This window comes from Crocodylus porosus, unplaced genomic scaffold (genome assembly GCF_001723895.1).
Source record: "Crocodylus porosus isolate Cpor-Errol unplaced genomic scaffold, CroPor_comp1, whole genome shotgun sequence".
NCBI classification, from domain to species: domain Eukaryota; kingdom Metazoa; phylum Chordata; order Crocodylia; family Crocodylidae; genus Crocodylus; species Crocodylus porosus.
The window spans coordinates 31,569,904-31,580,571 of NW_017728886.1; the positions used below are offsets into that span (position 1 = coordinate 31,569,904).

Genomic DNA, 10,668 nt, shown 5'->3' on the forward strand with positions numbered 1-10,668 from the left:
AGGACGTGGAGAACCTGGAGAGGGTCCAGAGGAGGCCACTCGTGTGGTTGGGGGCCTCCGTGGCCAGCCCTATAAGGAGAGGCTGAGGGACCTGAATCTCTTCAGTCTCCGCAAGAGGAGACTGAGGGGGGATCTTGTGGCTGCCTACAACCTTATCAGGGGCCAGCAACCGGGACTCGGGGAAAGTCTGTTCACCGGGGCCCCCCTTGGAATCACCAGGAACAATGGCCACAAGCTGAGGGAGGATAGGTTTAGGATGGATATTAGGAAGAACTACTTCACAGTAAGGGTGTCCAGAGCCTGGAATAGGCTCCCCAGAGAGGTGGTGCTCTTACCTTCCCTGGAAATCTTCAAGAGGAGACTGGATAGGCACCTGGTTGGGGTCTTATGACCCCTCCCATGCCCAGTGCTCCTTCCTGCCCATGGCAGGGGGTCGGACTAGATGATCCGTCTGGGTCCCTTCTGACTTACTGATTCTATGATTCTATGATATAGATTTCCCTCAGTTAATGCATAATAATAGAATTAATGCACAGGAGATTTATAAATAAAGAAATAAAAGGTACATTTATCTTTGTTCTGTGTACCTTGCCAGTAAAAGTTGTGCATGGACTAAACAAAGGCGACTCTGGTTTAAAAAGTGTATTTTAGATACCGCATAGCAACTCGCACATCCTTCTTAAAGCATACCTAGAAAGAACATTTCAAAAGACATCACACCTGGTAACTTAGAGCTCAGTTCTTCTACACACTACACTGAATTGTGAGACCTAGGAATTGTGGGACATCAAAAATCATTTCCCATTGTACATGCAGTAGCACAGAATCATTCCACAGCATTTAAAAAAGGGCTTATTAATACATTTTTAGATTCATCCACCCCAGTATGGTCAGTATGGTCTGAAGTTTATAGGGCATATCCAGCTCCCTTCTTCACCCAGCTAGCATGCATGTTGTTGCCAACTGCCTAGTGCTGGGTAATCAGAAATTGCACATCAGAGTGGATCCTCCTTAGTTGCTCTGCTTGCAGGAGGACTTCATAGCAAAAGCTCCAAAGGGCAGCACATCTGCTGTTCTTCCTTTAATTACGAGGGCCCACTTAAACAGGTACATAACTAAGAATTCAAGTAGTTCCAATGCAAGCACACTTAAAGTGATACAAATGTAATAAAATTTTCAAAAATGCTGAGGTGACCAGAAGTCAAAGTTTTCAGTGAGACTTATACAATTTTTGCCAGTATTTCTCAAGTACTTTTCTGGTTCAGAACTGAGGGCAGTACTTGACTGTGAATCTCTGACCTACCGGAAAAAACAGCCAAATACTCTTTATAATAAAACTTAATGTCTGTGATCACTTTGGGTTTGCTACCAAAAATTTCTCATATTGGGCATTAAACCAAGAAACTAGATTTAAGTCAGTTAAAACAGAAATGGTTCAGGGCATACATATGAGAAGGCTAACTGTTTTCCCTTTTCCAGACAGTTTCTAATATACATACACTCAAAATACATAAATTAAATCACAAAAATATAAGACATAAAAATAACATATTTTAGCAGAAGCAGAAACAAACTTGGCCACTATATTTTTGGCTAGCCACCAACTCTCTGGAGAGGGCATTAATTAGGATTACAGACTGGTTTGACAAGCAATAGACTTTGCCTCTGGCCTGTTGCTTGCCACACTAGTCCATAATCCCTAATAATGTTCTCTAGGTGGTCTTCTGGCTTCAGTATTTTTTTATGTAGAAAGTTAGTCATTGGAATATATGTATTTCTTTAAAATAGCAAGTTTTGCCTTGATATTTTCCAAATATCCTGTTATTTTTTTCAAATGTCATTTACGATCTAGGATGTCATTAGTAATTTAAAACATATTCACTGCCTTTATGAAAGCAAAATGTGAACAATAATACCATGCAGTATGTCCTTTTAACAAGCAGAAGCAGTCATTTACAGTATATTACAAAAAATAGGGAACTTTTCAATTATCTAGAACAGCAGATTTTGATGTGAATCCACTGTATACAGTGCATACCTAAAGAAAGGCATTGCCATTAAGTTCCATCTGCCAATTCTATGTAAGAGAGAAATATTTCCCGCTGACCATATTTCTAGTTGCATGAGCTTTTTTCCCTTTTGCTTTTATTACAGAAAAGGAGAATGGACTTTTTATGAGCAATAAAGAAGTATCCTTTCACACTGGAGCACCTATCCTATTCAGATGCCAACACCATATTTGCAGGGATGAATCCATTGACCCTTAACTCGTTTAAATATATTGATTTAACACTGCACAAAGCAATCACACACTAACAGCCAGAAGAGTCTGGAACACCAACATTTTTGTTCAATTTTGGTGCACTGGGACTTCAGGAACTAACATATATATTCCTTGTTATTTTTTCTCTTTTCCTTCATATTCCAAAACTAAAAACAAAGAGCCCAAGGTTCCCCGAACCTTGCATGATCACTTATATTAATGCAAAGTGAGGGTAAAAGTGGGTATTAAAATATTACTAAACTACAGGTATAGTATTTAAACCCATTTTTCACTTTTTTACATTCAGGTAACTTAGTGCATTGTTTGCTAGATAAGGAGTGAATCAGGGCCAAAGCCAATATACAACAGTATATACCTGAATGTACAAAATAATGTCGGTATGAAGGACACATGTTAAATCTAGTTTTGTTGTGGAATAAAGCAATCATTTAATGGTTCTTGGTACAATCGTTAGAGATAGAAACCTATCAGCTATGCCTTATGTAAAAATAACTGTAGTAAAGATGCTGTTAAAATTTACCACAGTATGTGTCCTGGCTACATTGTTTTGATTTGAATGTAACCAGTTGGTGATACGTCTCCCTTATCACAAAGAAAAGTTAAGGCAAGTGTCTTTTCAAAGGAAGAAAATGGTTAACAACAACAACAACAAAATAAACAAACTGCCTGCTTACATCAGAAGCACCAGAGAAAAAAAGTGAGCTGAGAGCCAGCAGCCAACACCACTCTTTTCAGAAGCTGACAGGGCTCCATATTTAACTGTTGTAGTCAAAAAATAGATACACATACCATCATAGCTGAGTTACAGTATTGCATTTTAGTGTAAGGCAATAATTTTTCTCAGCCCTGCTGAGAATGTTCTCAAAATCCAGCTGTGTTCACTAAACTGAGAAGGGCAGGCTAGTCTGCGGCTGTAACAGATTTTAATGAAGTCACATGTTAACTCAGAACTATATCTGCTAACAGATGTAAAAAACCAAAACAAAACAGCACTTTACTGGAAGAGGCAGCACTTTAGTTCGACCCAGCTCTGCAGCATCTGTATGGGTACAGACAGTGGGCGAGCTGGGTCTACCTAACACAACGTTTCTTCTGGGCATGTGCTTCGGTCAGTGCAGGCATACACTGAGCTTAAAGCGCTGGGTGTTTTTGTCCATGTCTATAAGCAGCCATAATAATGTTCTATATTGGATCTCTACGTCAATAAATCAAGTACACACATTTTAATTAGAAAAACAATGGAATTTAAATGTAGTTTCATATCAAAACTAGGCACGTTACGGATGCAATGAACTTTACAGTTAAAAAAAAAAAGCAGAGCAACTGAAAACACCCCAAAAAACAAATGCAAACAAAAACATTCACTTGAATACTGTAGCAACTACTTCTATTTATTTTATTTTTCCCTGCACTCTTTCTGGTACACACTGCAGTAAATACCACCACCTTTGCTGCTGAGAAGCTAATTTTAGACAATAAGCCTGGAAATCTGCAATATATTTAACCACTTTCATCCCCTGGTGCCATGTTTAGGACCCACTGGCTACGTCTACGTGAGATGCTGACTGCACAATAGCCCAAGACTATGGCACACTAGCATCACATGGCAAAAACTGTGATGTGATGCTACTGCACGGTAGTCTCAGGCTACTGTGCAATCAGTGTCATAAAAAGCTGTTTGTTGGCACTACTGCACAGTAACCCTTGTTACTTACTGCACAGTCATTTAATACTTGTTTATGCAAGTACTAAATGACCAAGCAGTAATGACTGCAAATTCAGCATCTCATGTAAATGGGGCCACTGTTAAGTTACTGGACCAGTTTCCTACCATACCCCCATAACAAGTTAGCATTTCATTTGACTTCTAACAACCCTAAATCCTAATGTTTTGAAGCAAATATTCTTAGCTTTCTTCTCTAATCTCTATTATTCTAACTTACTGCATCTATGCCAGCTATGGCAAACTAAAAAAAGAGAACAAATCTCTATAATGGAACCACATTGATTCTGCTTATAAAGAAAGATAATGGGAAGATGCATCATCATTGACACTTATAGTTAATAAGATCATGTGTGATACAGTAATAAATTACTGGTAATTCTTCTTACATGTGCCTGAAGAACAGTCTATTCCTACATGCTTATGCCAAGGTAACACAAAATGTTAAGCAAAAGCAAGGTGGGTATGTCTTCAATTACAAGAGGGAGTTTCATTTACACTGGGTACATCTACATAAAACGCTTTACAGCCCTGCAGCTTTTTCTCAGCCCTGTGCCCTACTTGGGCAAGTGAGGCACAGGGCTTGGAAAAAGCTGAGGGGGAGGGACAGGTCCCAGCCCCCTGCCCCAATCTGGCAGTGGGGCAGCAAGCAGCAAGCCCCCAGCTGGGCAGAAACTGGTGGACTGGGGCAGAGGGCAGGCGCCTGGGACCTGCTCCTCCCCTGCAGCTCTTTCCGAGCCCCCTGTCTCTGATCAGGAAGCTGGAGCCAGGAGCTCCCTGCTGCCAGGGCAGGGGGACATTGTCCCTGCCCAAAATCCACCACTGGAGTCCACCCCAGCAGCAGGCAGCTCCTGGAGGCAGGGAGCAATCTCCTAGCTCCCTGTGCTCCCTGCCTGGGCTATCACTCAGAGGGAGCCTAGAGCTTCCCTGGCTGCTGCAGGGGGCAAGAGCAAATCTGCTCTCAAATGCGTACACGTGTAGATATCAGCAAATATTCAAGTTATTCAAGCAGGGAAGAAGATGGAGGAATTGAAAACATATGTACAGTGAGGAAAGGAAGAGATCTGTATTACAGCGGAGGCAGAAAAATATTTTTTTCTAAACATAAAGTTAGATAATATATTTGCAAAATCTACATAAATTAAAATTATAATTCGACTCTGAACAAAAATATTGAGCTCTGCTGTCTTGGTCTATGTCAGCACAATCCCTGGATAGAATTAGGATCATACTATGTACAGTACAAGGCTTCTTATAATTTGTTATATAGCACCACCAAACTTAGATTATAGCTCAAAATGGTATTGTATGGAAGTAACTTCAAAAGTAGACTTATTTAAACAGCATCCACATGGACAAAAGTGATGAATACATTCTGCATAATTCAGAATTCTACAGTGAATTAAAGAAAAATACTGTTAAAAGTAGGAACCATGAAATGAATAATTATAAAACGATAACAATGAAACTGTTTAATTCTACTGAGTATTTTAATTGCAGGACATTTTAAAGTCTAATTTTTCTCTACTATAGGAATTGCTACAGTAACTTGCCTGGCATTTAGATGAAGTACTGTAGACTGAGGCCTGGTGGCAGAGCTGTGCTGCTACCCAGCACATCCACAGGTGGTGGATAGTGGAATGACCTTCAGGGAAGGTCAGCTGTGAAAAAAGCAGGGGTAAATCTGACAAATGAGCAGTTGTGGACCAAACAGCAGCAGCAACACCAAGTTGTGGTGGAGAGAACAGATGGCAATGCTTTCCCGTCTGAAAATCCACATATATCCTCTGACAGTGCTGTGATATGGTGAATACAGGTTGCCACTATAGGCTCAGACAGAAGTTACATTTGTTGTGTGACTGACCCCTTGAAAGCGTTCTGTCAGAAATGTGCAACTGCAGAGCTCTGTCAAAAGTGCACAGCTGCAGAGAGTGTTAAAGTCCCCTATCACATGACAAATTTACCCTCATTATATGAGGGTTCAGATGGAGGCACTGCAAGTGGAATGACTTTGTTACCTTCTGTCTGCTTGGGTGGCTGGGCTGTTGCAGCCCAGTCCTGCACCCAGTGCTCCAATCCACTGCCTTGGAAGGCCTCCAATTCACCTGCCCCAACTCCAGCACAGGCTGGATAAACCCCAGCCTCAGCTCCCTCCCCTCCTTTCTCTCCCCCTTCCATTGTGCAGACAGCACTGGAGCTGGGAGGGGGAAGGTAGGGGTAGGAGAAAGCAGCTGCAGGCATGCAGTTCCTCAGCTGGATCAGCTCTAAAGTAGAGCTTAAGCCCCCAACCTCCAGAGCAAACATCTGTTGGGTTGGGAAGGTCAGTCTAACAGTGCTTTCTCTGAAGTGCCATAAGTTACACCAGGGAGCTGCACACCTGTCAGCAACCTATAATAAGTCTGTCCAGACTCCAGCCCTTGGTCTACAAGCCCTCAACTGCAGAGCAGGCAGAAGATGATGTTAGAATCTCAATGGCTACAAAGGTGGACAAAGGCTGCAGCAGAATGGGGTCTCCAATTGTCTTGGCCTTCTTGCCATTGGATCAAGGTCCCATTCTATCAAGAACCACATGGAAGCTGATGTGCAACAATTTGTCTATGATAAAAGAGATGACGCTCAGGCATCTTCCATGAAAATGGCTTTAGCACATTTTTCAAGCCCTTCAATGACCAGCTAGTGACAATGGGAGTAGGATTGTGAAGCCTGGAGCTCCTAGTCATGAACTGGCATGAGGACAGCAGTTACAAGAAGGTCTAGCACTTGGATGAATAGGGTCAACAGGAAGAGCAAACAGGAAGAACACCAACTTTAAGCAGCTGACTTTGCCATTAAGAATGAACTCATAAACCAACTCAATGAGTTCCCTATTAGAATTAATAAGCACCTCATGACTCGCTATCTCAAACTGGCTTGGAGCCAATACACCACAATCATCAGTGCATGATGACTCTAGACACCAACAATGAAACCAAGTAGGAACTCTATGCCAAATTCTATGATTTCAACGTTAGAGTAAGTGCTCAAATCTCTGGAATGGAATGATCGGCAAGGAAAAATTTGGAAAGGTCAATTCCAATCGCATCCTCCTCTTGACCAAATGTGCAGAACATGGACTCACTATCACCAACACCCTGTTCTGCCAGAAAAACTGGTACAAGACATCATGGCAACACCCAAAATCTAAGCATTGGCACTTGATTATGTCATTGTGCTATGCAAATAGCATAAATACCAGCTTGATAAATAATATGGAAATAGACTTTTGCTTAGTGCTTTTAATATTATGTATTTTCTTGAGTTTTGCATTGCCTTAAGAATCTCCATTTTGTATTGCTCTGTAGCTTAACGTAATTGCTCAACCTTTTATTCTTTTGTATGCTGTATGGGTGAGACTGTCGAAAAGGAAAACATCAGCTGGCAATTGGCTGAAGAATGAATAAATATAAAAGACCAAACAAGGAGAATCCACCCCAGAACAGTGAGAGAACAGCAATCAACCTTAAAGAAAGAACATGGTGATAATCCAGCAAAAGCTCAGTGGACTGGGTGAATTGACAAGGCTACAAATGATGAGGCAAGAATACTGATTTGGGGTCTTGTTCTGAATGTCATCCTGGACATAAACCTCTCTACGTGGCCTTCTTTGACCTTATGAAAGCCTTCGACTCTTGTCAGCCGAGAAGTACTGTGGGGGGTTGTTCTGAAGTAAGGATGCCCACCAAAATTCATCATCATCTTTTCCTGCTCTATGATGGTATACAAGTGGTGGTTCTGATTAATGGACCTATCACAGATCCCTTTGAGTTTAAGACAAGAAAATGGTACTGATGTTCAACATTCATAAGACTGAGGTCTTCCATCAACAAGCTCTTAATGAGCTGTCCCCAGCTCTGGTAGTTCAGATTTACAGTGAGATTCTGGAGAATGCTGAGTATTTCCCATACCTCAGAAGACATCTCTCTCAGAAAGCTGACATCAATGAAAAAATCCAACATCACCTCAAATGTGCAAGTGCAGCCTTTGGAGGCCTGAGAAAACAGGTGTTCAAAGATTGCGACATCAGTTTCAAAACCAAGTTCATGGTTTATCAAGTCGTTGTGATCCCTACCTCACTGTATGGAGCTGAGATGTGAACAGCGTATAGGAGACACCTCAACTCACCGGAGAAGTACCATTAATGTTGCCTACAGAAGATCCTTCAAATCCAGTGGGAAGACAGACACACCAACATTAGCATCCTCTCACAAGCAAACAGCATGAGAATTAAGGCAAAGATTGTCCAGTATCAACTTTGCTAGGCCGACCACATTATCCAAATGTCTGACTCCAGACTCCTGGAGCGAGCTTTATTGTCCCAGCTCAGTACGCTCAAGAAAAGAAAGCACTAAATGGATGTGCTCAAGGCCAACATGAAAAAAATGCAACATCAATATTAACTCATGGGAAACTATCACCCAGGACTGCCCCAAATAGAGGAAGAGCCTGCTGCAAGGATGTCAGTCAGTACTGTGAAACCTCACAACAACAACAGAAGATGGAAAAGCAGAAGCAGCAGAAACAGCATGTCATGGACTGAATCAAGAATCCAGAGCTACCCACCCTATATGGAAACAAATGCCGGAGTTGCAGGAGAACCTGTCAATCCCAGATTTGGCTTATCAGCCAATCGTTCTTGACTTTGAGGATTGTCGATAATGATGAGACTGAGAGGAAAATTAGCACAATTATTGCTATTTGGTAAAAAATAATCACTGCCAGTGAGATGTCAGTTATCTAAAATCACAAAGTAGAAATAAAGGTCTACATTTTTGCAGGCTACTTCCCCATGGTGAATAGAGGGTGTAGTTTGCACTAAAATATTACACATGAATCAAGGCAAAATCTTAGAGGTTTACGTACCTGACTGTTTTCGGATTACTAAGATTTGTGTGAGTGCAACTCATTTTGGATATATTTTTCCCAGCACAATCACTATTCTTAAGCAGGCAAGTTATTCTGAGCCTACATGAACATTTATCCCAACAGGTTTCTATTAAAAAAATCAATAGAATTTAAGAATGACATACAATCATAGGCTGCTTTAGAAATTGCTTTGGCTGCATTCTTCTGAATATCAGGTATGGTAGAGGTTTCTGCAAATGAAAGTAGCTTTTTAAGACCCCCTGTCTGCTGAATCAGTTGCATAGTGTCCACATCTTCAAGACAATTTGCCACCACTGCAAGAGCTTCCACATGTAGATCATTAAATTCCTAATAAGAAAAAAAATAGTCTTCTAATAAGGATTAAAACTTATCTAACTGTTCTACCTTCCAAATAATTATCATAATTCACTACTGCATATCATAATACCAAAGGAATTTTGCTATACATCTTTTAAAATATTGTTATAAATCTTTAAAACATGTATATGGTTGTAACCAAATCTACCTACAATTATGAAGAAAACTGAGAAATTCCCATTGACTTCCATCAATTTTGGCACTTGTAGAAAACCTGCCATCTTAAAATTTCAAAAGTCTTTCCATTTTATTAAGTTTTATGGCATTCACATGAGGCAAAGTTATACTCAAATTGTTATACTCATTCACAGATAGCTAAAACTGAGGTAGGAGAGGATTGAGTGATACAATCCAGATTACACAGCAATAATCCATGTTAGGAAAAGAAACTGGAATCATTGGCATGTAAACTGAATTAGGGAAATGACAGCTTTGGAACTGGGAACCAGCAGTGGGCAAAATATAAAATTCAAGAAAAAAAAGGGATCTTTTTAGAAAACTTCACATGGAATTTTATTATATGAATTCTTACAGTATTTGTAACATTTTAAAAATATATATCTTAAAATTGCAAATGGTGTATTTTAAAACAATGTTACTGAAACTAAAGTGCTGAAACCAGAAATAACAAACCTTTGTAATACCCCTATTCACCTCCTATATAGTTGTAACAAAAATGCATTGTCAACTATCACTCTACATAATCTTACTTTATCTGAAATACTGAAATGCACAAAAGCCAAAAAGCTAAGATACAAAACAAAATCTGTGCGTCTCCCAGCTGATGGTTAATAAAAGAAACCTTTATTAGATTTATCACTCTCATATTTTCATCAGCACCAGTGACTAATATTTCAGCTCTCAGCAGCAGTAACAGAAGTAACCTAGGCTGCTGCTACTTCTGGGTCTAACTGCTACATAAAAGTTGCCTGCCACGAGTAGTTCCATTGATTCCATGCACTGAATTCAATATGGCCAAGTGAAAAACAGGTCTCCTTGGACATATTAGTATTATTTTGGTTACACACAGAGGGCGCGTCCACACGAGTGCGCACGTGCCCTTTTCCCTGCCTCAAACCCCTTTGAGGTGAGGCAACAGGCACGTGCAGGAATGAAAAAAAGGTCCCCATGCTGCAAACTTGCAGCATGAGGAGAAAATTAGACCCCAGGATATCCAGGGGTCTAAAAAACCCGAAGTTTAAAAAAGAGAAGCAACTGGAGGCTGGGTCCTCCATGGAGATGCTCTGGCTGCCAGAGTGGCTCTATGGTTGGCCCCTCACCCTGGTGCTGAAACACGCAGCCAGCCAGGCCTCCTGTTTCAGCACCAGGGCTCCGGTACTGGTGAATAAGGGGTTGGGGGGGCTGAAGGAGTGGGGAGGGG

The 10,668-nt window shown here is 40.8% G+C and overlaps 1 protein-coding gene across 4 annotated transcripts in view; it reads right to left on the reverse strand.

The window, feature by feature from the left end:
- ARMC3 (armadillo repeat containing 3) overlaps positions 1-10,668 on the reverse strand; it is a 125,495-nt gene that overhangs the window by 56,181 nt on the left and 58,646 nt on the right. For all 4 annotated transcript variants that reach the window (XM_019532108.1, XM_019532099.1, XM_019532093.1 and 1 more), the window contains one exon: positions 9,074-9,257. In XM_019532108.1, coding sequence (XP_019387653.1) covers positions 9,074-9,257 — 184 coding nt within the window. The remainder of the gene's footprint in view (positions 1-9,073; positions 9,258-10,668) is intronic.